At 57.0% G+C, this 24,935-nt stretch overlaps 3 protein-coding genes across 9 annotated transcripts in view; 1 reads left to right on the top strand and 2 right to left on the bottom strand.

The window, feature by feature from the left end:
- Positions 1 to 1,553: 1,553 nt before the first annotated feature.
- On the bottom strand, positions 1,554 to 3,251 carry OVCA2 (OVCA2 serine hydrolase domain containing). Its single transcript, XM_015118203.3, has 2 exons — positions 3,042 to 3,251; positions 1,554 to 2,676 (listed from the first exon to the last, which is right to left on the bottom strand). The coding sequence occupies exons 1-2, from the start codon at positions 3,223 to 3,225 to the stop codon at positions 2,177 to 2,179; spliced, it is 684 nt and encodes a 227-aa protein (XP_014973689.1). The 5' UTR covers positions 3,226 to 3,251; the 3' UTR covers positions 1,554 to 2,176.
- On the bottom strand, positions 1,554 to 15,954 carry DPH1 (diphthamide biosynthesis 1). 7 transcript variants are annotated; one of them, XR_013405909.1, is made up of 14 exons: positions 15,877 to 15,954; positions 11,453 to 11,699; positions 11,267 to 11,330; positions 10,929 to 11,130; positions 8,877 to 8,998; positions 8,283 to 8,440; positions 8,013 to 8,134; positions 5,492 to 5,560; positions 4,942 to 5,098; positions 4,715 to 4,815; positions 4,133 to 4,211; positions 3,679 to 3,819; positions 3,042 to 3,505; positions 1,554 to 2,676 (listed from the first exon to the last, which is right to left on the bottom strand). XR_013405909.1 is itself a non-coding variant. In XM_077969806.1 (13 exons), the coding sequence occupies exons 3-12, from the start codon at positions 11,317 to 11,319 to the stop codon at positions 3,416 to 3,418; spliced, it is 1,092 nt and encodes a 363-aa protein (XP_077825932.1). In that variant the 5' UTR covers positions 11,320 to 11,330; positions 11,453 to 11,699; positions 15,877 to 15,954; the 3' UTR covers positions 1,554 to 2,232; positions 3,398 to 3,415. The 7 variants fall into 7 exon arrangements, 2 of the variants coding, with proteins under 2 accessions (XP_077825932.1, XP_077825931.1); XR_013405908.1 differs by having other exon boundaries at positions 11,453 to 11,605; XR_013405910.1 differs by having other exon boundaries at positions 10,929 to 11,034; positions 11,453 to 11,605.
- A 5,459-nt stretch (positions 15,955 to 21,413) lies between these two features.
- RTN4RL1 (reticulon 4 receptor like 1) overlaps positions 21,414 to 24,935 on the top strand; it is a 96,769-nt gene continuing 93,247 nt past the window's right edge. Inside the window, exon 1 of the mRNA XM_015118194.3 lies at positions 21,414 to 21,895. Coding sequence (XP_014973680.1) covers positions 21,883 to 21,895 — 13 coding nt within the window. The 5' untranslated portion in view covers positions 21,414 to 21,882. The remainder of the gene's footprint in view (positions 21,896 to 24,935) is intronic.

The following is a 24,935-nucleotide window of genomic DNA, read 5'->3' as shown; positions in this document are numbered from 1 at the left end:
GCAAATCATGAAGAGTGGGCAATTGGCCAGGTGAGGTGGCTCACGCCTCTAATTCCAGCACTTTGAGAGGCCGGGACAGGTGGATTGCTTGAGCTCACAAGTTGGAGACCATCACACACAAGATGGTGAAACCCTTCTCTACAAAAAATACAAAAATTAGCCGGGCATGGTGATGTGCACTTGCAGCCCCAGCTACTTGGGAGGCTGAGGGGGGAGGATGGATGGCCTGAGCCCAGGAGGCGGAGGCCATCAAGACTGTGCCACTGCACTCCAGCCTGGGTGACAGAGTCAGACCTTGTCTTTTATTGATTTATTTTGAGACGGAGTCTCCCTCTGTCACCCAGGCTGGAGTGCAATGGCACAATCTTGGCTCACTGCAAGCTCTGCCTCCTGGGTTCGAGCGATTCTCCTGCCTCAGCCTCCCGAAGTAGCTGGGATTACAGGTACCCACCACCACGCCCGGCTAATTTTTTGTATTTTTAGTAGAGATGGGGTTTCACCACGTTAGCCAGGATGGTCTCGATCTCCTGACCTTGTGGTCCGCCCGCCTCGGCCTCCCAAAGTGCTGGGATTACAGGCATGAGCCACCACGCCTGGCCCAGACCTTGTCTTTAAAAGTAAAGAGAAGAAAGAGTGGGCAATCCTAGCTAGGTGTAGTGGCTCAGGCCTATAATTCTAGCACTTTGGGACGCTGAGGCAGGTGGATTGTTTGAGCTAAAGAGTTTGAGACCAGCCTGGGCAACATGGCAAAACCCTGTCTCTGCAAAAAAATATAGAAATTAGCCAGGCATGGTGGCGCATGCCTGTAATGCCAGCTACTCAAGAGACTGAGACAGAATTGCGTGAACCCAGGAGGTCGAGATTGCAGTGAGCCAGGATCTTGGCTACTGCTCCCCAGCCTGGATGACAGAGTGAGCCTGTCTCAAAAAAAAAAAAAAAAAAAGAAAGAAAGAAAGAAACTAACAATCCTCAAAGTATCCAAGAACAACTAACTACACTCCCCAAAGAGAAAACCAGCTGGATTGCTTAGGCCTTGGCTGTAGTCACTAAAGAATGGCATCAATCTCAGAAACCCTGAAGATGGGATCAATTTAGGAAGAGGCTGTTTGTTCTGTACTGTCTCTGGCCTCCACCCAAGGTCTGGCATCAACCACCCTTCAAGCTCATAGTTCAGCGAGGTTAGAGCACTTAGGGAGAAGTGGGGAACACAGCCAGGTTTTGAGAGAAGACCAGCACACAGCTCTCAGGGATCTGGATAGAGAAGACTAAATTACTGTGGTTCAGGCAGTCTTGCCAGGTGATGTCTTCCCAAAACTTCTCAGATGTATATTCCTCCCTGATTGTGCCACCGAGGCCTCCTTCCCTTCAGTTTGGGCCTTCAAACTTCCACCAATAACGTGTGAGTATGTGCCCCCATGCAGGAGCTTGTCCTGGGACTCACAACTGGAAACATCTCCCTGCTTGGTGCTGCCCAGAAGACCATGTAGATGGCCAAGAAACCGACTTCCATTATAAAATTGTTTGTGTGTGTACCAGGAAAAAGATGCTCAAAATCCAAATCACCACTTTATTATGTGGCAGTCACCATGGTGCCAGCCTCTGTCTTCCCCATGTCACCCTCCTAATCCAGGGCTCTCCAATCATTTTCTTTTTCTTTTTTTTTTTTTTTTTTTTGAGACGGAGTCTCGCTGTCGCCCAGGCTGGAGTGCAGTGGCGCGATCTCGGCTCACTGCAAGCTCCGCCTCCCGGGTTTACGCCATTCTCCTGCCTCAGCCTCCCGAGTAGCTGGGACTACAGGCACCCACAACCGCGCCCGGCTAATTTTTTGTATTTTTAGTAGAGACGGGGTTTCACCGTGGTCTCGATCTCCTGACCTTGTGATCCGCCCGCCTCGGCCTCCCAAAGTGCTGGGATTACAGGCGTGAGCCACCGCGCCCGGCCTTCCAATCATTTTCATGTTTGAGTTTCACAAGTCAATGTCCATTAAGGCCTTGTGCTCCCCTTTTCTTCAATACAAGGCAGGGTCCATATAATTTGGGTCTCAAGAATTGATAGTTGTCTCTTAACTGGTCCTGGTGAGGTGCACTCACAGCAGTGGAGGGCCCTGGGAGGGCACAGATGAGGGAGGCTACCCCAAGAGGGGCTGGATGTAGGAGCAGAGACATTTCTTGATCTTTCACTCTGCAAACTGGTCCAAGAACTTGAGGTAGGCCTGACGCTGGGCTGCAGCTGCTGGAATGAAGTGGCCACCAGAGTGGGTGAGGGTGATGGCTCCGGGGAATCGGCTGGCCAATTGCATACTCTCCGGAGAGGGGATGACTTTGTCAGTGTCCCCGAAAACATGGAGTGAAGGCAATGACAAGGGCCTTTGCAGGATGGATTCCTTGAACCCAAGGCCCCGGGGACAGAAACCAGATACCAAGATGATAAACCGTGGCAAGGGGAAGCGGGGATCGCCTGCCTGGCCCAGGGCACATATAAAGGCTGCTAGCGCAGCCCCTTGGCTGAAACCAAGAAGGCCGTCAAAAGGCCCCAGCCTGCTGAGTGCCTGCGCCACCATCCCCAGGGATTCCTCCAGGCCCCTGCATACGGCGGGCTCTTCCAATGCGGAGAAAACGTCCGCCTCCTGCTCTGAAAACCACCAGCCTCGAGGCTGCTCCTCTGGAGGGCAGGACCCTACAGCGGTATGGGGAAAGAGGATGGGATTAGGGCATGGGAGGCTCCAGGAAGGAAAGAAATGAGAAAGGGCGGGAGGGTTCCAGATGACAGGAAAAGAGGGAATCGAGGCGAAAGTCTGGGGGAAATGAGAGGCGGGGAATGGATTGGCCTGAACAGGAGACAGCGGAAGACGACGACGAAGGCGGAAGCCTGGGAGGACAGGCTGCAGTTTGAGCAAGAGGGTATGGGCCGCGAGAAACGAAGGGTGTGGACTGGGTGGGAGGAATGAGGGTGGACGCAGGGTGGGGGATGCTGAGGGGTGTCGAGGGGACGAAACATGAGGGAGAAAACTGAGCGTATTTCCGGAGCAGGGCTCGTCTCACCGAAGTCTGATCTGGCGCCCTCGGGGCCCGGGGCGTCGGGGACCGGGTGCGGGCCGCTGAGGCACACGAGCTCGGCGCGGGCCCGCAGCGCCTTCCTCAGCGCCCCGGTCTTCTCGCGGAAGCCCCGCTCGCTCTGCCGGAAGCCCGCCAGGCACAGGACCCGCAGGGGTCGCTGCGCGGCCATTATGACCGGCAAGGAGCGACGGAAGCACCGGAAGCGGTCTTTCCCCGACCGGAAGTAGAATGCAAAGGGCGGAGCCAATAGTCCGCAACACCCTGAAGGCGGGCCTTGGAGCGCCAAGGCGTTCCCATGACAACGGCAAAGGGCGGGGCGCAGCCAGAGCAAGGGCGGATACCTGAGGCCCCGGAGCTTGTCAAGGAGCAAGCGGCGCCACCTTCTTGTCTCTGCAGCTGCAGTCCTCGCAAGCCACGGCTGAAGGGGGATGCGTGGACCCCTCCTGCACCTGAGGTTGCAGACTTTGGTCAGGGTCTCGTTTCTGCGACCCTGCATTTCCCTCCGCTCCGCTCCTGTGCATTTCCCGTCGCGGTCGCAGGGCGGCGGCCTCGGCTCGTGTCGCCAGGGAGGCGGCCAGTGCCCAGGCGCGGTCTCTCCTCCCTCCGGGCAGCCCCCGCCTACCTTCCCCCGCGTGGGTCGGCCCGGGGTCTGGGGACGCCGGTCCAGGCCGTGGTTCACCGTCCAGGGCCCCAAGGAGCTGCCAGCGTAGAAGTCCATCGGGTAGGGCTGCTGCCAGGAAATGTCCCTCAGAGCCACGGCCGCCTAGGGGAGGGGAGCGGAAAATAGCATTCGCCAGTGTTTTTCTGCTCCTGGATTACTGAATTCAGTCCTCACGACGACGGCCTGTGAAGGGCACACTGTCCCCCACCACAGAAGGGAAATGTGTGGTTCGGAGAGGTTCAGGGCCTTGCCTAAGGCTACACAGCTAGGAGGTGACTCCGTTGGAGAAATCGAGACAGTCAGACTCCGGAATCTATGAACATAGCGAAATGTTGCCCACCCACACCACTCCACTGCAGACCTCGCCTTTGAGAACCACGTCTAAAGCCCACTCTCTCCCAGAGCTTGGTGTTACCTCATAGGGTGTCAGCAGAGGCTTGGGGAAGGCTGTGCCCCAGTCAATGGAGAGACGTGGACATGCCACCTGCACCCACCTGGAAAGGGAAGCCAGGTCAGACCCTAGGAAGGGCCTCCTCTGCCAGCAGCATGCTGAAGACCATGACAGTGCCCCAGCACACCCATTCATTAACAGGCTTTATGAATCCTAAAGTAAAGACAGTGACCCACTGCTGTTTGGAATACCGTGTTGTTGCGTGTTTTCTCCTGTTTCCTCTGCCGACAATGAGCTTTCCAGGGCAGCTCACTGGTGATAGTACCCCCAGAACCAAATTTAGTACCTGGTACAGGGCAGGTGTCAGCCACCACTCAAACGCATCTCACAAGGACAAATGTGATGGTGCCATTGCCTGTGAGCCCCAGAGTCCCAAAGCAGGGATAACCCAGTTAGCCCTCCCAGGGAGGTCTCTGTAAACATTAAAATTCCATGGCCATGGAAGCAATTCCTGTTGGCTCCAGCCTTTAAGACGAGATGGGCAAGACCCAGCTTCTAAGTTTCTTTAGCCAATCATAGCCAAGCAGGTAAGGTGGGGGAACTCACACATCCACCTCGGGAAGTAGGCCAAGCTTGCTGGGGAAGATCTCAGAGAGCAGCAGCCTCACGAAGGAAAGGCCCAAGGCTCGGAGTCGAGATTCCAGGTGCTGTTGGGAGAGGGAGACAGGGTGGGGGTCACCTAATCAAGCAAAGGTGAACCTGTGGCCTACAGGTTTTCCCAGCTGTGTTCCCAGCCACTGCCCTCCTCCAGAGGCTGTCCTGAGCCCACTGACCTCCAGGATCTTAGGACTGCCCTGGCGGCCCAGAGTGCCCAGAATAAGGCCCCAGGACTTAGCGGAGCGGGCGGTGGCTATGGCTTCCTGGCGAGCAGCCCGCATGCGCTGGTGGTCATAGTGCTCTCTGGACAGGACTTTGCTGTACGGGTCATACCTGGAAAAGCAGCAGTCAGGGTCACAGTGCAGCCACTGTGGGGACTACGACTGTGCACACAGCTCCTGACTCAGCCCCGTGGGCTCCTGAACCTTTAGGCCCCACGCAGGTAATTAGGAACAGAGGCAAGAGCGGGGATTGTCATTAGGAAGACCTGTCCCATAGCTGAGCAGACACAAGAGACGGCGGCTTTAGGATCTCAGTGGAAACCCCAGGAGACGGGTAGGCAACAGCAGCCCTGGAGCTAATGCCCAGATCCAGGGCCCGAGTGCCTCAGATCCTTAGGGCTGGTGGCTCAGTGGCCAGGAAATGGGGATGCAGCCCATTGAGGGCCTCGGTGGCGGGAGTCTCACCCCACACTAGCTGGTCAGCCCAGCCCGGCCCAGCTCATACCGGTAAGCGGGGACATTGGGGTTGGCAATCATGACAGACTCCAGATGGAAGCGGCCATCTCCAAGATACCTGCAGGGGTGGAAAGGAGGCTGTGAGTGTGGTTTGGGGCAGCAGAAGAGGCACTTGCTGGCTTAGAAGTCCACAGGGCTGGCGGGGCACGGTGGCGCACGCCTGTAATCCCAGCACTTTGGGAGGCCGAGGCAGGCAGATCACGAGGTCAGGAGATAAAGACCATCCCGGCTAGCAAGGTGAAACCCCGTCTCTACTAAAAATACAAAAAACTTAGCTGGGCATGGTGGCACGCATCTGTAGTTCCAGCTACTGGGGAGGCTGAGGCAGAAGAATCACTTGAACCTGGGAGGCGGAGGCTGCAGTGAGCCGAGATCGTACCACTGCACTCCAACCTGGGTGACAGAGCGAGACTCTGTCTCAAAAAAAAAAGTCCAGAGGACTGAGTTCCCGGCTGGCTGTGCTGTGACTCTGTGTGAACTGGGACAAGCCATCATTTCACCTCTTGGAGCCTTGGTTTTCTCACATGTGAGATGAGGAGTTTGAACTGGATGACTCTATTTACATAATGCAGAATCGAGCAACTGTCCCACCCCAAGCTTCTGGGGAAGAGTGAAGGAGCAGCCCGGCCACGGGGAGGCCACCTGGGGTTCTAGAGATCCTCATTTGGAAGTTGGGGAACAGCTTCTCCTTTACAAGCTCCATACAGATGTGGACAGTAGTGTTCAAGTAACCAACATTTCTGGCACTGTGGAAGACAGTTTTTCACAGACACGGGTGGGAGTGGGGGATGGTTTCAGGATGAAACTGTCCCACCTCAGATCATCAGGCATTAGAATCTCAGAAGGATCATGCAGCCTAGATCCCTCACAGACACAGGTCACGGCAGGGTTTGAGCTACGAGAATCTCACGCCGTGGTGGATCTGACAGGAGTGGCGCTCAGGCGGTCATGCTGGCTGGCCCACCCCTCACCTTCCACTGTGCGGCAGGGTTCCTAACAGGCCATGGGACCAGGGTTGGGGACCTCTGATCGATGCTGTACATGAGGTCGCAGGGCATACAACGGCTACTTTCTGCCCAAACTAGCTCTTGGGCCCAGTTACTGAGTTACAACAATAGCTACCTCATTTTCATTTTGTTGTTGTTGTTTTTTTCAGACAGGGTCTTACTCTGTCATCCAGGCTGAGTGATTCAGTCACGGCTCACTGCAGCCTCAACCTCCCAGGCTCAAGCGATCCTGTCACCTAAGCCTCCTGAGGAGCTGGGACTCCAGGCATGGACACCATACCCAGCCAATTTTCCTTCTTTCCTTTTCCTTTCTCTTTTCTTTTTTGGAGAGAACAGGGTTTCATGATGTTGCCCAGGCTGGTCTCAGACTCCTGGACATATGCAATTCTCCTGCCTTGGCCTCCCAAAGTGTTGGGATTACAGGCGTGAGCCACCGCGCCCGGCCAACAGCTACTGTGTATTGGACTTGTGCCTTCTATGTACCAGGCACAGACTAAGTACCTGAAGTGAATTAGTTCACGCAGTCCTATCTACTCATCCTCCAAGATACGTATAGTATACCTATTTTACAGAAGATACAACTGAGGCTCAGGGATGTTAAGAAACTTGCCTAATATTAAACAGCTAGGAAGCAGTGTATCTGAAGGTCAGCCCCAGGCTGTACCAAGTGTGCCCGTAGACATGCTGTCCCTGACAGTAGCTTCCCAGCCCTGCAGACTCCAGAGTGTGGAAGATAACCTGCCTGTGGCAGCTCCTTCTCTCCCTCTTGGAGGCCACACTTCATTCTGATGAATGGCTAACACTCAGGGTGTCCCTCCCTCCAACATACACTTTGAAGCCCCCAAGGGTAGAAACCGAGTGGTGCGGGCACAGGGGGAATGCAGCTCAGGGAGCAGGGCTGCCAGGTCTGGGCTGGGGAAGGCCCTGATGTGGACCTGTCTAGGGGCAGGGGTGTCAGGCCTGTGGGAACAGCCTCTGAAGTCCCAGACGTGGGACTGAGCCAGGGAGTGCCCCTCCCTCCCAGACATTAGTAAGGAACAGGGCTCCCTTCCCTGGTCCCAGCTGGGGGAGCTGTCGGCTCTCAGGCTGGCTGCATTCACACAACATTAAGCATTTCCATTACCTAAAATAATTAGGCGGCAGGAGACACACTGCTTCTGCTTGTTAGCTGTCCGGATGGTAAATTAATGGGGCTGCAGCCTGGGCGTGCCCATCCATCTTCTCCAATTATATTCCCACCATTTCCAGCCCACCCTCATCCCCCGCATCAGCCCCTCTGACTCCTGCCCCCACCCTGCACAGCTTTCTGGGTAGTGGACTGGGCAATGGAGAAAGCGACAGTAAACCTGAAGTCTGGTCCCTGTTTGGTCCCCACCTTGCAGTGTGACCTTGGGCAGGTAAGGAACATTAGATTTGGTTTCTTTCCTGGATGATGAACCTCAGGCTCCCTCCCAGGATACACTCATGTCTCTAGGATGTACTTGGCCCCCATTTTTAACTTACACAACGGCCTCCACCTCTTCGGGCAGTCGGGGGGATGTGCAGCCCAGAATCTCTCCAGGGGACAGGGGCTTGCACTGTGGGACACTCACACGGTACTCAGCTTTCAGCTCCTGGGCGGCTGCCTGTAGGAATGACGAGGGAAGGGAAGCCAGTGGCTGGGGCAGGAGAGCCAGGGCTGAGAAACAGCCTGGAGCACCTGGGGATCCAGCAACAGCCAGAGAGCGGCTGCTGTCCACCCTGCGGGAGGCCGAGGATCCTCGTTCCACTCACCTGCAAGGTCGACACAAACTGAATGGTGCTGACCAGGGCAAGGGCGGTGGCTGGGGGAAAGGTGAGGCGGAGCGAGTCCAGGAGGTGGGTAGTGTCTATCCGGATGTCCACAAAGACGTACAGCACCCGGAAGTCTTGGGCCGAGGTGTCCATGGGAACTGCGGGAGGGAGGAGTTCAGGGGCTGTTTGGGAGGCAGGAGCAGCAGAGGGCCCGGCCCAGGCTCAGGTCTCTGAGCAACCAGGCCCAGTGGCTTCAGCCTGGGGGTAAAAGGGCAGGGTAGGAGAAGAGGGGGTCACGGGTCCCCAAGAAGCGCCTTCTCAATCGGACTTCTCTGTCACCCGGCCAGGGCCTGGCCTGCTCTACGACCAGCAGTCTTTCAAACACCCGCATCTGGGACAGAGCACAGTTGCCAAGGCAACCAAATCCAAAGGAAAGATGTACCTGCAGAGCAGGCAGGCAGAGGCCACCCCAGAAACCAGGAGGGACCTCGTGTCTCCAAGCAGGACAAGAAGCCACTGCCGTGGGGAAGACGAGTGTGCAGCCTGCCCCCCTGCCAGCCCCGCCACTGTCCAGGTGTCCTGGTCCCGCCATACCCAGGCAACTGTGGCCATAGTGCACCAAGAAGTCAGCTCCCAGGGCCCTCGCCGTGAAGTCATCCACACAGCAAGCCCCATAGGTCACGTCACCCATCACCATCACTTCAGCCTCCGTGAACCTGTGGGGGGGGCGGACAGTGGGACAGGGACACAGGGAGTGGGGTGGGAGAGACCCAATGCTGGGAGGGTGTCTCAGGGCCCAGCTCCTCTCTCCCTACTTCTCCAGTTCCTTGGGTTGGCAGCTGCCACTTCTGCCAACAAAGAGTAGGAGGGGCACAGCTGCCACCTCCCCCAGCCTGGCAACCGCTCCTGGAACTGTTGCTGCACGAGGACCCTCATTCCTCTGCCCAGGCTCAGGCTGCAGGCGGGACCCCAACCCTCAGTCCGGCACACATGGGGTCAAAACACAGATGTCCCCTGCCCTGACTCACCCACCCAGAGCAGTGAGCACGCACATACACGCAAAGGTCCTCACTCTCACGCTGAGGCTGCGGTGGGCGTAGGTGTGGCTGTATGGATACACACAGCCCCCATCTCGCCTGGACCCCCCACTCCCTCCCCACCACAGGCAGGGCCCCCACTCCCTCCCCACCACAGGACCCCACTTCCTCCCCACCACAGGCAGGGCCCCCACTCCCTCCCCACCACAGGACCCCCACTCCCTCCCCACCATAGACAGGGCCCTCTCGCCTGGACCCCCACTCCCTCCCCACCACAGGCAGGGCCCTCTTGCCTGGACCCCCACTCCCTCCCCACCACAGGCAGGGCCCTCTTGCCTGGACCCCCACTCCCTCCCCACCACAGGCAGGGCCCTCTTGCCTGGACCCCCACTCCCTCCCCACCACAGGCAGGACCCCCACTACCTCCCCACCACAGGCAGGGCCCTTGGTGCCCAGGACGGGGGACCCAGGCACAGGTCCCCCACAGCACATGGCGCCACCTACATGCCTCCTGCCTCAGGAAGAGGAGGCTCTGGCCAGAACACTGCGGTGGGATCTGCTGCCAGGCCAGAATCACTGGGGGAGGGGGTGGGTGGGGAAGATGTGGGTGGGGAAGACCCTGTACCCCTAAACTCACCCTAGGAATGGAGGAGAACCCCCTCTTCCTTGGAAGAGACTCACACTTGGGGTGTGGAGCCTGGCTCAGTGACTGGGGTCCCCCCATCTTTCCCCTGGGGGTGTGGCAGTGGAAGAGTTGAGCTCCTGCTAGTCACCCCCTCCTCCACCCCCTTCCCCAAATCAGGCTGTGCCCAGAAGCAGATTATTTAGCTCCTTAGAATGCAGCCCAAGCATCTGAGTCAGCCAGAGCACTTAATTTTTTATAGATTAAAATGTATGCAAATTGGCCTGAGCCCCAGAGAGCATCCCCAAGGGGCAAGAGGGTAGGAGCAGGGAAGTGAGTTTGTGGTAACAGGATGGTGGGGGGAAGGAGGCAGCAGGGGAAGGGGAGGGGGCAACAGGGGAGGGGGAGGGGGAGCAGAGGAGGGGCAACAGGGGAGGGGGAAGGGGCAACAAGGGAAGCAGGGGGGAGCAGGGGAGGGGGATGGGGCAGCAGGGGAGGGGAAGGGGGAACAGGGGAGGGGAAGGGGGAACAGGGGAGGGGAAGGGGGAACAGGGGAGGGGGAAGGGGGAACAGGGGAGGGGGAGGAAGCAGGAGGGGAGGCAGAGGGGGGAGATAGGGAGGGGGCAAGAGGGAAGGGGGAGGGAGAGCAGGGGAGGGGGAGGGAGAGCAGGGGAGGGGGATGGGGAGCAGGGGAGGGAGGGGGATGGGGCAGCAGGGGAGTGGGAGGTTCCCAGCATGGGATGACGTCCCCTTTCTTCCTTCCCCTCCCCTGTTCCTGTGCTGATTCCAGATGGCTAAGCTCTCACCCTCCCCACCAAGGATGGCTCATTGTATTGCAGAAACTTAGAGTGACAGGGGTAGGATGTAGAGGAACTGAATACCTTCTCCCAGACACTCCGTGCTCCAAACCCATCCTTGCTCTACTTCCCCAAATGTGCCCGAGGAAAAGGTGCCCCCGGCGCCCCCACCGGCAGACCTCTCACTGACCACTCAGCACATTTCAGGGGCGGCTTGGAGAATTCTCAGGTTCCTCCCTGGGTCCTACCACCTGCTCTGGGTGCAGCTTTGAAGACGCTGGGATTGGTTTCTTTCTCTGTCCCAAATGTTTAGGGAGGAGAGATTTGCAGGGACACGCAGGGCCTCAACAATCTGGAGATTTGTTTCGGGTTTTCCCTTAGTGTGTGCGTGGCTGTGGGAGGGAAAGGGGGACGGCGGAGGTCCAGAAGGAAAAAATGCCCGCCACCAGGGCATTAACCACCCGGGTAATGAGCATAGGGGGTGGGAGCAGCCTGGCTCAGCCTCCTCTCCAGGGTCCCAAGCCTCACCTTTCCAAGATATCCACGATGGTACAGGCAAAGAGGAGGAGGCCTTCCGGCATTTGCAAGGCCACTGCGAGACAGAGCAAAGACGTGAGAGGTGGAGGGCTAGGAAGGGGCTGCAAGGGGGACGCTGTCCCATCCGGGCCAGGCAGCCCCTCCACCCCCACCCCAGCTCAATGATCACGGGCTCACCCTTCTTGGCCTGGGCTTGTTGGATCCTCCAGATGGTCTTGGGGATCTCAAAGTTGTAGTTGGAAGGCAGGACCTGGATTGCTGCCTGCAGCTGGGAGTTCTTCAGGATCTCAGGGGGGATCTGATTGGCCACGCGGCCCCGAGGGGCCCGAACTAGAATGGATATAAGGCCTGAGCTGGTGTCTGTCTTTGGCCGCAGCCAGACTGAGGTGGAATAGGGACCCCTTTTCAGGGTCTGTCGGTGCCCCTACTCAAGCATAGAAATAAAAAATTTTGAGTCATCTCAAGAAAAGTCCCAGGCATCTTAGCTAGCCCTATAACCAGCAATTAGGGAAGTCAGTAACTTGCTAAACAAGAAGATAATAAACAACAGTCACTCAAGTCAGAGTCATGAGATGTCTGGTTCCCCATAGGAACTAAAGATAACATCTTGACATATAGCCCTAAGTTGTTTTTCGGAAACCAGGACCCCCCCACCAGATGAAAAATGCCAACTAATTGCTGTCATGTAAGACCTAAGACAGACTGAAGCCAGAAAGTAGGTAAGAAATTTCCAGAAATTCCCCAGCCCTTAATTCACTTTAAAGACCCCCTGCAGCCCAGCCTTTAAAAACCCTTTGTGGCCGGCACCACAGCTCACGCCTGGAATCCCAAAGTGCTGGGAGACTGAGGCGGGCGGATCACGAGGTCAGGAGATCGAGACCATCCTGACTAGCAAGGTGAAACCCCGTCTCTACCAAACATACAAAAACTTAGCCGGGCATGGTGGCGGGCGCCTGTAATCCCAGCTACTCTGGAGGCTGAGGCAGGAGAAATGGCGTGAACCCGGGAGGCGGAGCTTGCAGTGAGCCAGGACTGCGCCACTGCACTCCAGCCTGGGCAACAGAGCGAGACTCCGTCTCTAAATAAATAAATAAATAAATAAAATTTAAAAAATAAAAACCCTTTGCTTGCAAGCCATCAGGGAGTTTAGGTCTTAAGCCTCAGCTGCCCAGTCTCCCTGCTTGGCGTCTTACAATAAATGCTTGTTCTCTCCCTGCAAATCTCAATGTCAGTGTTTGGCTTTGCTTTGTGAGGACAGGGAGACCCAAGTTGAGTTCAGTAACAAGACCCAGCTAAGCTGTTAACTCCACCGAGTTTAAGGGCCAGATCCAGACACCAAGGGGGTTGGCCCAGCTTTCGTTCTCACTGAATTCATCCCGAAGGTAGAGACAATTCATTAAGCCAGAAGGTAACCGGTATAATTTCCATGTTGTGAAATTACTGGGAATGGAAGACTTGAGCCCATGAATAGAATATGGCTCACCTTCTTCCTCAGGAGAGTAGAGGTGACACCAGGGGGCTAAGGAGCAAAGAATGAGTCTGAGTCCACATACTGCTCCTTGATAGAGAACAGCCCTGCGGGCCGGGCGCGGTGGCTCACGCCTGTAATCCCAGCACTTTGGGAGGCCGAGACAGGCGGATCACGAGGTCAGGAGATCCAGACCATCCTGACTAACACGGTGAAACCCCGTCTCTACTAAAAATACAAAAATTAGCCGGGCGCGGTGGCGGGCGCCTGTAGTCCCAGCTACTCGGGAGGCTGAGGCAGGAGAATGGCGGGAACCCGGGAAGGCGGAGCTTGCAGTGAGTGGAGATCGCGCCACTGCACTCCAACCTGGGCGACAGAGCGAGACTCCGTCTCAAAAAAAAAAAAAATAGGCCGGGCGCGGTGGCTCAAGCCTGTAATCCCAGCACTTTGGGAGGCCGAGACGGGCGGATCACGAGGTCAGGAGATCGAGACCATCCTGGCTGACACGGTGAAACCCCGTCTCTACTAAAAAATACAAAAAACTAGCCGGGCGCGGTGGCGGGTGCCTGTAGTCCCAGCTACTCGGGAGGCTGAGGCAGGAGAATGGCGTGAACCCGGGAGGCGGAGCTTGCAGTGAGCTGAGATGCTGCCACTGCACTCCAGCCTGGGCGGCAGAGCGAGACTCCGTCTCAAAAAAAAAAAATAAAATAAAATAATAATAATAATAATAATAATAAACAATAATAATAATAAAAAGAGAACAGCCCTAATAATAATAATAATAATAATAATAATAATAATAAAAAGAGAACAGCCCTGCGGAAAACCCAAGAGTCAGTCTAGCCAGCCCAGCCACCCTGGGAGAATGTCTCCTCACTCCCACCTCCTGAGGATGCCTTGAAGGTTTGAGCTTCTAGATATGAGGTCTATAAGCAAACCATTAAACATGAATACTAACTTAAAAGACTGCCCTCCTTACTCCGAATCCCACTGACTATGGCCACACTGGTTAATTCTTTCACACTTACCTCTCCTCATTTAAAAGGGAAATAAACATCATACACTGACTTAGTTGTCCCATTGCTCCTCCTTACTCTATTTTTTTTTTTTTTTTTTTTTTTTTGAGACGGAGTCTCGCTCTGTCGCCCAGGCTGGAGTGCAGTGGCGCGATCTCGGCTCACTGCAAGCTCCGCCTCCCGGGTTCACGCCATTCTCCTGCCTCAGCCTCCCGAGTAGCTGGGACTACAGGCGCCCACAACCGCGCCCGGCTAATTTTTTGTATTTTTAGTAGAGACGGGGTTTCACCGTGGTCTCGATCTCCTGACCTTGTGATCCGCCCGCCTCGGCCTCCCAAAGTGCTGGGATTACAGGCGTGAGCCACCGCGCCCGGCTCTCCTCCTTACTCTTAAGCCAGGAAAGATGGGAAGAACACTTGAGTCAGGGTGGTGGACGTACCAGTAAGGACAGAAAAGTGACCTTGTCCCTTAGGGACCAGTAGTCTAGCAAAGACAGGTTTACACATAATTACAACTCCTGGAGTAAAGGGGAAACCGTAGCGCTTAGCAAGACTGCAGCCCTTACTCTGGTCTCACCCTGTTCCCCACAATTCAGCTTATTATTTTTTAAGGCAGGGTCTCACTCCATCACCCAGGCTGGAGCGCAGGGGCGCAGTCATGGTCCACTGCGGCCTTGACCTCCTGGGCTCAAACGATAATCCTCCCACCTCAGCCTCCCCAGTAGCTAGGACTACAGGCACTGCCAAGACGCACAGCTTTTTCTTTTTTTTTAGGCAGAATCTCACTCTGTCCGCCAGGCTGGAGTGCAGTGGCACCATCTCATCTCACCTCAGCCTCCCGGGCTCAAGCAATTCTCCTGCCTCAGCCTCCCAAGTAGCTGGGATTACAGGCATGCACCACCACGCCTGGCTAATTTTTGTATTTTTAGTAGAGACAGGGTTTCAACATGTTGGCCAGGCTGGTCTTGAACTCCTGACATCAGGTGATCCGCCCACCTCTGCCTCCCAGAGTGCTGGGATTACAGGTGTGAGCCACCTCGCCCAGCCACACACAGCTATTTTTTAATTTTTTTGTGCATACAGGGTCCCCCTATCATGCCCAGCCTGGTGTGGAATTCCTGGGCTCACACAATCCTCCTCAGCCTCCCAAAGTGCTCAGACTAAAGGTGTAAGCCACTATGCCCTGCCCCCACATTAAGCTTAGTTCAACCCCGATATCTCTTTAGGAGCCAGTCTGAGGATACGAAAAGGCAAGAAATTAACTTATTCAACGAATATGTATTGAGACTGTACTGTGTGCCACAACTTCTGCTAAGGCCCCACACTATGATAGGAGGGATCCGCCCAGATTTGAGGCTTCACCCACCGTGTGGGCGGCGGTGGGGATGGTTCAGTGGAGATCTAGTCTGGCAGGCTGGGACCCTGAGACCAGATTTGAACGTTACCACTGCTATGGTTTCTGGTCAGTTGTTTCGAAAGCCTTGGACAATCAGCCTAGGCTTCCTAGGCCCATCACAGATCCTCCTCTGACAGGTCCCTAGTGGTCGTTGGGGTGTAGGAGCTGCTAACATTAGCCCTTCAATGTGTCCCAGGGGCCAGGAGGCACCTCCTCCTTCATCACAAAGCTATGATATGTTTACATTAACATTCCCCCAGTAGACTGAGATCTCTGATCCCAGTACCTGCACCCAGCGCAGGCCTGGCATTCGGTGGGCGCCTAGTTAATGCCTGGCGAATGAAACCTTGTGCCTCTTCCCTGAAAGCATTCCCTGAGGGAGCACTCGTAAGACGCCAGCTGCAACGGGCCTGGCCCCTTCCCTCCCCGTCGAGTCCGTTTTATCCGTCAATCTTCCTGCGTCCGTCTGCCCGCTAAGGCAAGGCTGTAGTTTCCGATTTGAGGATTCAGGGCTGCTCTCGGTCGCGCCCTAAAGCTGCAAAAGACTGGTACCCCTGGGCTCCGGTTGACAGCGACCCCCAGCTGGTGACAGCGGCCCAAGGCGACTAACAGCGGGATCTAGAGAAGACGCTGCCGCCGTTAAAGGGGGTCGGTCCTATCCCTAACTTGGGGGCCCCGCCCCGAGATGCGAGGTCTGGAGGGCGCAGCGTTGCAGCACCCACCTCTGCCAGGGCCGTTTCGGCCGCCCTGCTCCGCTGCCCGGGACACAACCAGCGCCGCCATCACTTGCCTGCGCACGTGGTACTAAAAAGACAGCGCTGGAAGAACGCGGAGAGCGCAGACATTGCGATCGATCGCCGATCGGTCAGCGGGGGGCGGGGATACCCGCTGGGCGGGGCCATAAAGGAGGAGATAGGAGCGGGGCTATACGGAGTTCCACCCCAGCCCAGAATGCCGGGACTCGGGATTCCCTGGTGGTCCCCGACCACTGCAGTTGCCCTCTCCCTGCGACTCAGTCTCCCACTCCTCTCCCCCCCGGCCGTGCACGAGCCTGCCACTCCCGGACCAGAGCTCTCCTATGTGCTAACTCCCTGCACGAGCTTTGCAGGCCGAGTCTTGTGAAGGGGGACACCCACCAGATCTTCCTTCAGACCCCCTGCCAGTCTCCCCCCTCCTGGTAAGCAGTGGCCGGTCACCCGGCCGCCGTGTGGGGCCACGTTCCCTACCTAGGGGGACCCCACTGTCCGGCAGGACAGAACTCAGGGACCACCAGCCCAACTCCAAGTTGAGAGTCTTGGTGCAGGTTTCTGGATCGTCCTTATCACCTTAAAAAAATTTTTTTTTTTTTTTTTTGAGACAGGATCTTGGTCTGTCGCCCAGGCTGGAGTGCAGTGGTGCGATCATTGTTCACAGCAGTCTCAATCTTATGGGCTCAGGCCATCTTCCTGCCTCAGCCCCCTGAGTACCCAGGACCACAAACGTACGTTCAGTTAAGTTTTTTGTTTTTTGTTTTTAATAGAGATAAGGTTTCACTGTTTTGCCCAGGCTGGTCTTGAACCTCTGGACTCAAGCAATCCTCCCACTTTGGCCTCCCAAAGTGCTGGGATTACAGATGTGAGCCACTGCACCCAGCCCTTATCACCTTTAGAATCCACCGTGTAGGCCGGGCGCGGTGGCTCAAGCCTGTAATCCCAGCACTTTGGGAGGCCGAGACGGGCGGATCACAAGGTCATTAGATCGAGACCATCCTGGCGAACACGGTGAAACCCTGTCTCTACTGAAAAAATACAAAAAACTAGCCGGGCGAGGTGGTGGGCGCCTGTAGTCCCAGCTACTCAGGAGGCTGGGGCAGGAGAATGGCGTAATCCCGGGAGGTGGAGCTTGCAGTGAGCTGAGATGCTGCCACTGCACTCCAGCCTGGGCGACAGAGGGAGACTCCGTCTCAAAAAAGAAAAAAAAAAAAAAAATCCACCGTGTAGACCCTGTAGAAGGTTCACATGGACGAAACTGCACCTTTGGGGAAAGCCCACAGCCTGAGGGTGCTTTCCTGGGAGGGTGGGCAGTTGAGGACTGTGATGTCTAACCCTTCTGGACCCTGGCCAACCTTTGCCTTGCCCCTCAGGGCTAGTCTTTCTCCTGATCACTGACAGAGCCCAAGAGACCCCAAAGAGAAGACAGCCAGTGAAACGGCTTTGACCTTTGGAAGAGCAAAGTACCTGCAGGACTGGCCCTCAGCAGACTGCCCCGCAGAACAATGGTCTGTCAGGGCTGACGGTCTACCCAGTCCCCTGGCGTCCTCCTCTTCTGTCTGTGGTGGTGCTGTGAGCACAGCTAGCCCTTTAAGTCAGCTCTGTGGCCTTGGGCTCCCCCAGAGGCCCTCCCTGCTTGGAAACCCCTAATTAAGGTGCAGGGAGAAGTGAAAACAAGCAGCCAGAGACAGGCCCTGCCTGGGAGGCTGCCCAGGGAGGAGAAATGGCCGGGCAGGCGGGGAGTGATCACCAAGGGTCAGTGCTCTGCCCCTCAGGCCATCAGCACTCTTAGGACAGGTAGCTGTAGACAGAAACATGACCACTGTGGGTCCCAGGAACACTCCCCTCCACTCGACAAGCGTCCAGACTGGACCTTCCCATCTCCCCTCAACTTCTTCGGATCCCCAGGGTGCAAGATCTGAATTCCAGGAGGTCACTCAGCCCCTCCTTTCTCAGGACTCCACTGCCCAGCCTGTGGACAGCCTTAGCTCTGGCTGCAGCATCGAGTTTCAAAGGGAAAGGATTGGCTCCAGCTGAGCAATGGCTTCTCCCTAGCAGGCGCCATATCCCTTGGGACCTTTCCCTCATCAGAGGTGGGGCCTGTGGATGGCAAAGGTCCCATCCTCTTGTAACATCACCCCGCATCCACTGTGCCTAATGAACTGCTCTGGCACCCATTAGGAAGCCAGATGATGCCTAGGAGAACTGGACGTGAAGAACAGATGTGAGAATGCTTCCTCAAGACCCCATAGTGCAGGACATTGGGGGCTGCCATTCAGCTTGGGCCGAGGACACCTCCATCTGTCTGTGGGGGTCTCCCTGCCTGAGTTACTCAGCAGTCTGAGTAATTACTGCCTGACAAGAAGGCGGGCACAGCGCACCCCCACATTCCACCACAACACCCGCCTTCACTCGTCCCCACCCCCTGGCTGGACTCCAAGGCAGCACCCAGCCCTCCTGAGGCCTGAAATAACTCTGCTTCTCACACTCACGCCCAGCCCCAGCCAACTTTTCCTAAGATGCTAGAGTTTGTGGGCTAGGGGGTCATGGGGAGGCGGCTTGGGGAGGTGGAAGGAGGATTATCCCACATTCAGTCCCTGAATCAGGCCCACACTTTATCGCTGATCTGTGATGTGACGTTGAGCAAGTTGTTCATCCTCTCTGGGCCTCGGTGTACTGACAGAGGACCTCTCAAGCCCCCAGTGTCAGGGCTCAGGCAGGCAGTGGGGTCAGCACTGCCGTGCAGCTGGTGGCTAAGAGAAGGAATGCCTCACCTTCTGTTCCTACCCCAAGAAGGACCAATCCTTTTTCGTTGTTTTTAACTGCTCCTGTGGCCATGGGCAGTGTGCCCAGAGTAGCAGCCATCAATCTTTTTTTATCTTTAAACATTTTTTTGAAATAGATATGGAGTCTAACTATGTTGCCCAGGCTGCTCTCGAACTCCTGGCCTCAGGCAATCCTCCCACCCCAGCCTTTCAAAGTGGTGAGATGATAGGTGTGAGCCCATGGTCCTCAGGAAGGACCAATCTTATTCATCTTCAGAACAAGGTTACTTCTCACCTTCAAGCATCTGCATGGAATGCCCTTCCCCCTTCTCAATGTGGTGAACTCAGCTCTCAAGACCTAACTCCAAGGGCACCTCTTCTGTGACTGTTTCCTGATTATCCCATAGTCCCTGGCAGAGCTAGCAGAGCCCTTTCTCAGTCTTTGTGACTTCTGTCAAACTCTAAGATGGTTTGTGGGTCTTTCTTCTCCCACGACACCTGAAGCTTCTGGAAGCCCAAGCCCAGAGCCTTAGCTCAAATCTGAAGCTTCAGTGCCACCAAATGCATGTTTGAGTGAATACGTCAGACTGGCCTTCTTTTTTTTTGTTTGTTTTGTTTTGGTTTTTTTTGAGACAGAGTCTCGCTCTGTTGCCCAGGCAGGAGTGCAATGGTGTGATCTTGGCTCACTGCAACTTCCATCTCCTGGGTTCAAGAGATTCTCCTATAGCCTCCCAAGTAACTGGAATTACAGGTGTGTGCCACCACACTTGGCTAATTTTTGTATTTTTAATAGAGACAGGGTTTCACCCTGGCCAAGCTGGTCTTGAACTCCTGACCTCAAGTGATCTGCTCAGCTCGGCCTCCCAAAGTGCTGGGATTACAGGTGTGAGCCACCGCGCCCAGCCTGAACTTTTTTTTTTTTTTTTTTTTTTGAGATAGAGTCTCGCTCTGTTACCCAGGCTGGAATGCGGTGGCACGATCTCAGCTCACTGCAACCTCTGCCTCCCGGGTTCAAGCGATTCTCCTGCCTCAGCCTCCCGCGTAGCTGAGCCTACAGATGCATGCCACCATACCCAGCTAATTGTTGTATTTTTAGTAGAGATCGGGTTTCACCATGCTGTCCAGGCTGGTCTCAAACTCCTGACCTCGTGATCTGCCTGCCTCCACCTCCCAAAGTGCTAGGATTACAGGTGTGAGCCACCGTGCCCAGCCCTGACCTTTTTGACCTTCCCATCATGTCACCTTTTCCTACAAGGAGGGATTCAATTGGATTTCTGCTTGGATGTCACCTGCTCAGAGCAACTTTCCTTCACTGCCACCCCTACCCCTGTGTCAGCTTCAGAATAATATTCTGCTTGTTTTCTTCTAAGCACCATCTTCCCATCTTCTCTGGACTTTCCTCATTTGGTCCCTATTAAAATGGAAACTCGGCCGGGCGCGGTGGCTCACGTCTGCAATCTCAGCACTTTGGGAGGCCCAGGCGGGCGGATCACGAGGTCAGGGGATCCAGACCATCCTGGCTAACGCAGGGAAACCCCGTCTCTACTCAAAATACAAAAAATTAGCCGGGCGTGGTGGCGGGCGCCTGTAACCCCAGCTACTTGGGAGGCGGAGGCAGGAGAATGGCGTAAACCCGGGAGGCAGAGCTTGCAGTGAGCTGAGATCCGGCCACTGCACTCCAGCCTTGGCGACAGAGCCAGACTCCATCTCAAAAAAAAAAAAAAAAAAAAAAGGAAACTCCTTGAGGACAGGGCAAAGACAAGCCTTTTTCGTCTGCTGAATTTTTAGCCACGGCAGTGCCCCACACATGCTGAGCCTTCGGTGAATGTGTGTTGAATGAGAGCCTTGGTCCATCCACTTTTCCTTCCCTTCGAATCCCTCTGATCTCAGGCCAGCAGAGGGTGCCGCCTCCACCCAGGATCTCGCCTGGCCCGAACCTTCTCTTCCCTCAGCCCAACAGGCCCCTGCGGGACCCGCTTTCCAAGGGGCGTCTCCTCTATTTTCCGCAAACCCCTGGAGGGGTCTGTGTGGACCAAGGGAGATCAGAGACCCCCCCCACCCGACCCAGGCGGAGACAGCCCACCCGAGCCCGCACGGGTCCTTCCTTCTCCCTGGAATTTGCAGCTGACCCTTCCCGAATGGCTTGCTCCTCTCCTCTCCCCACAAAAGAACAGTGTCCTGGGACTCGGGGTGCGGGGCAGCCGGGTTCGCTGGAGCTGCTCAGTGCGGGGAAGAGCCGTCGAGACTGGGAGAAGGGGCGCTGGCCAGGGAGGAGACGGGGCAGGGAGCGCACTCGCGATCCAGACTCTGGGCGGTCCTCGCGTCCCAGCCGCCTCTCCCGATGACCTCCAGCCGCGAAGGGCGAGCGGGCGGGGGCTGGGCTGCGGGTTCGGGCTCCGGGAGGCCTGCGGGGCCGGGGAGGGGCGTGGAGTGGCCCGAGGACCGGCTTGGGGACTGGGGCAGGTGCCTGGACGGACGCCGGCCGAGGATCTTCCCCGGGGGCGGGTGCAGTGAAAACACCTTGGGAGGCGGCGCCGCGCGGCTGAGCGCTGCTGCCCTGGGAATAGGACGGCGCTCGGCACTGCGAGCTGAGAGCACTTTCATAAATTTTGTATGGGAGGCGCTCCGTGAGCGGGGGCGGGGAGCGGAGCGAGAGGGAGGGAGCTAGCGAGCAAAGGAGGGAGGGAGGAGGAGAGGAGGGGGAAGCCGGGGTGGGGGGGAGGAAGGGAGGCGCCCCGCTCCGCCGATCGCTCGGTCCTGCAAACGCGCGCCGGGCGCTTTCCCCGGAGCTCGGCGGTGCGTGCGAGCGCCCTTTTGCAGCAGCCGCGGCGGCGGTGGTCCGAGGGGGCGGAGAGGAGGGGGCTGCGACCGGCCGGCCAGGGGGCGGCGTCCCCCCTCAAAACCGCCTGCAAAGTGCTCCGGGTGGCAGAAGCAGGCCGCCGGCTCCGCGGAGCAAGCCGCTCGCCCCGGGGCTGAGCAAGCGCGCGGGGCTGCCGGGCAGCACCACGGTTGCTTGCGGGCGCCGGTGTCCTCGGCGCGGGGCTGGAGCTCACCATGCCCCTGAGGGGCCGGGCCACCGGGCACGAGCGGATCCCCGGCTTGCCCCCGCCTCAACGCGCTCGGATTAGCTGCAGCTGGCGCCCAGGGATTTGAATCTGGACCCCGGGAGGGAGTGCGCCTAGGCCGACCTCGGAGCGGCGGCCCCGTGGCCAACATGCTTCGCAAAGGTGAGTTGGAGCCGCAGGGGCAAGTTGAAGTTGAATGCGCTCAGGAAAGAGCCGTGAGCCCTGGAGCCGCCCGGCGCTGGGGCTCTCGATCCGGGAAGTAGCCCCCGGCGGGCTGGTGGGTTTTGCCGGGCGCACCCGCCGAGGGGCTGCTGCTGGGGCTCAGCTCCCGTCGGTGGCCAGTTGTGAGACACGGGGTTTGCTCCATGGATCGAGTGGCCAGGCCTAGAGATCAGGCCCGGAGGGGTCAGTCGGAGACCAGAGTGAGCGGCCGGTGGTGGAAGGGGAGCCGGCCTCCTGGGACCTTTGCTTTGCTGTGATAAAGTTTTGCACTTGCAGGCTCCATCCCCTGCGCGGGCACACGCCCTTGCTTCTGCCGCTTTGTGGAGGCCGAGTCCGCACGGCGCTCCTGTGCAGCCAGCGGTCAGTGACCGCGCGGCCCGGGCGCTCCCCGCGCGCCCTAGCTCCCCAGACGAGGCCCGGACGCGGACGTCTTCTCTGCAGTCCTGCTCTGATCCCCAGGGATGGGCTCTGGGCACCCAGCTGCTGAGGGTGGGGAGCAGCCAGCGCCTGATGTCCAGTTCCTCAAACTTTCCTTATGCTGGGAGTGGAGGGACGCGAAGGCCGTGCCGCCAGTGTGCGCGACCGGTGCCCAGCTCAACTTGAGGACAGCTGGCTTCGCGACCACCTTAGCTAGACGCCCCGGCAGCCTGGCCCAGTACCGAGCGCGGCAAAGTTGGTGCGGGCACCGGGGAAGTTCCGCCGCGGCCCCACGTGGTTGCCACGCTGGGCGCCGTCCCCCGGGCCCTGGGAGGGCAAGTGATCACGCCGGGAGCCCACGGGCCCCGCCACCAGCTGTTCCAGCCTCTGCGTCTGCCTCTCTCCCCTCCCAGGTCCGAGCGGGCTGTGGCGCCCCGCCGGGATCTCCCCGCGCCTGGCCCGGCCGGGAGGCTGAGAAGCCGCGGGGCCTGCGGTTGGCTGCCCCGGCCCTGCGGGAGCCGGCTGAGGCGGGAGCTCAGGTAGCGGAGGGGCCTGATCCCTGCGCTCCGCGCTCCAGCCTTAATCCGCCCCTGTTTCCATGGCAACAGACCGAGGTGTCGTAAGCACAGGATTCTGACCTCACAGCAGGATGGGGAAGGAGAAAACGCGCACGGGGAGGGGGTGGAGGTGGGGGAGGTAGGGGAGGTGGGGGAGGGGGGGAAGCGAAGCCCTAAGATGGGCGGAGAGAAGCAGATGTGGAGGTGATGGCGGAGACCCAGATATAAGCAGGTCAGACAGGTGGGTGGAGGAACCACGCCTTTGGTGGGGCGGTAAAGGCCGTTTGGTGGTCGCAGCTTGGGCGGACCGAGGAAGCTGAGTTGCCCCGTCGTCTTGGAAGAGTCACAAACTTGCGTGTGACTTGTGCCCTCCACGTGGGTCGGTGCAGTGCAGGGGGAAACGCTGGCTGTCTTCCGCTGTGGTGTGGAAGAGTCTCTGGGGCTAGTTGGAGAAACCGCTTTGCAGACACACCCCAGATCCTCCTTTTCCCTGCAGAAAGGCACAAAAAGTCCTTTCAGCAACCGAGCAGTGCTGGCCAAAGTGTCTTTGCACAGAGAAGGTGCTTTTTACAGAGCTGAGCACGAGCCCAGGTCTGAGAAACTTGGGCCTGGAGCATGCAAACTTGCCCCAGTCGGGAAGACTTCCCGGGCACCTCTAAAGAGGCCGCCATGTCTGGGCTGCAGGTCTGTGATAGGGATAATGGAGAGGAACTGACATCTCATTTCCCTTTTGGTCTTTTGTCTTTTGGCAGTTTATAGTTAAAAATGAGCCACCAAGCAGCCCACGCACTTTATTTATATGGTTTAGGTGCCCAGGGAGGCTCCAGCAGCCTCCAAGAACCTTTCTCTCCCACCCTAGCTAGCCAGAGGCCCAGCTATGGATGAGCCCATTGCATTGTGGAGGCGGCTCCCGGGGGGAGCCTCCTTACCCTGCACAAGAGGTGGCCACTGGAGGCTTAGCAGTCACGTGTGTTTGCTACTCGGGCTGTTTTTTCCTTCCTGCACAGCCTGGTTGGCTGAAGAGGTTCCACCGATAGGTTTCCACCTGAATTGGCCCAAAGGAAGCAGAGAAGAGAAGCCCTTCACTAGGCTGGGCTCAGCCTGGGGACCTGGAGACTGCCCCTAGGACATTGTGTGGACAGAGGACTTGTGTTGGTTCTTTCCTGGGCAGGCAGTTTTCTCTCTTGGCCCCAGATCCTGATCCTTTGGATTTGTTTCTTCTGCACACCTGTATAGGACACTCAGATTCTCTGTATGGATTCTAGGTAGGCGCCCAAAGCCAAAAGCATGCCTGAGGCTAATGCCCAGGGAGGTGGCCATTCAAGTGTCTGCTTCTAGAATTATTCCCAAAGTCTCCAAGCAAAAATTATATAAGAGGCCAGGTGTGGTGGCTCATGGCTATAATACCAGCATTTTGGGAGGCCAAGGTAGGAGGATCACTTGAGACCAGGAGTTTGAGGCCAGCCTGGGCAACAGAATGAGACTCCGTCTCAAAAAAAAAAAAATGGAGTCTCACTCTCTTGCCCAGGCTGGAGTGCAGTGGTGCAATCTCAGCTAACTGCAACCTCTGCCTCCCAGATTCAAGCAATTCTCCTGCCTCAGCCTCCCAAGTAGCTAGGACTACAGGTGCACGCCACCATGCTTGACTCATTTTTTGTATTTTTAGTAGAGATGGGGTTTTGCCATGTTGGCCAGGCTGGTCTCAAACTCCTGGTCTCAAGTGATCCGCCCACTTCTGCCTCCTGAAGTGCTGGGATTACAGGTGTGAGTCACCGCACCTGGACAAAATTTTAAAAAATTATCCAGGTGCAGTGGCATATGCTGGTAGTCCCAGCTACTTGGGAGGCTGAGGTGGGAGGATCACTTGAGTCTGAGAGGTAAGGGCTACAGTGGGCCGACATTGTGCTACTGCCCTCCAGCCTGCGGGACAAAGCCAGACGCTATTTAAAAAAAAAAAACAAAAAACCAGACTGGGCACGGTGGCTCACACCTGTAATCCCAGCACT

Source organism: Macaca mulatta, chromosome 16 (assembly GCF_049350105.2).
Source record: "Macaca mulatta isolate MMU2019108-1 chromosome 16, T2T-MMU8v2.0, whole genome shotgun sequence".
In the NCBI taxonomy this organism is placed as follows: domain Eukaryota; kingdom Metazoa; phylum Chordata; class Mammalia; order Primates; family Cercopithecidae; genus Macaca; species Macaca mulatta.
The sequence above is the reverse complement of the archived record's forward strand: the minus strand, read 5'-3'. Positions and strand labels throughout refer to the sequence as shown.

Bases quoted from the DNA above. Each gene is read 5' to 3' on its own strand.
- OVCA2 (XM_015118203.3), bottom strand. From the start codon at position 3,225: ATGGCCGCGCAGCGACCCCTGCGGGTCCTGTGCCTGGCGGGCTTCCGG. The intron at 2,677-3,041 runs GTGAGACGAGCC...ATACCGCTGTAG, and splicing joins GGGCGCCAGATCAGACTTCG to GGTCCTGCCCTCCAGAGGAG.
- DPH1 (XM_077969805.1), bottom strand. From the start codon at position 15,937: ATGGCGGCGCTGGTTGTGTCCCGGGCAGCGGAGCAGGGCGGCCGAAAC. The intron at 11,606-15,876 runs GTGGGTGCTGCA...TATCCATTCTAG, and splicing joins CCGAAACGGCCCTGGCAGAG to TTCGGGCCCCTCGGGGCCGC. The intron at 11,331-11,452 runs GTGAGCCCGTGA...TCTGTCTCGCAG, and splicing joins ACAAGCCCAGGCCAAGAAGG to TGGCCTTGCAAATGCCGGAA.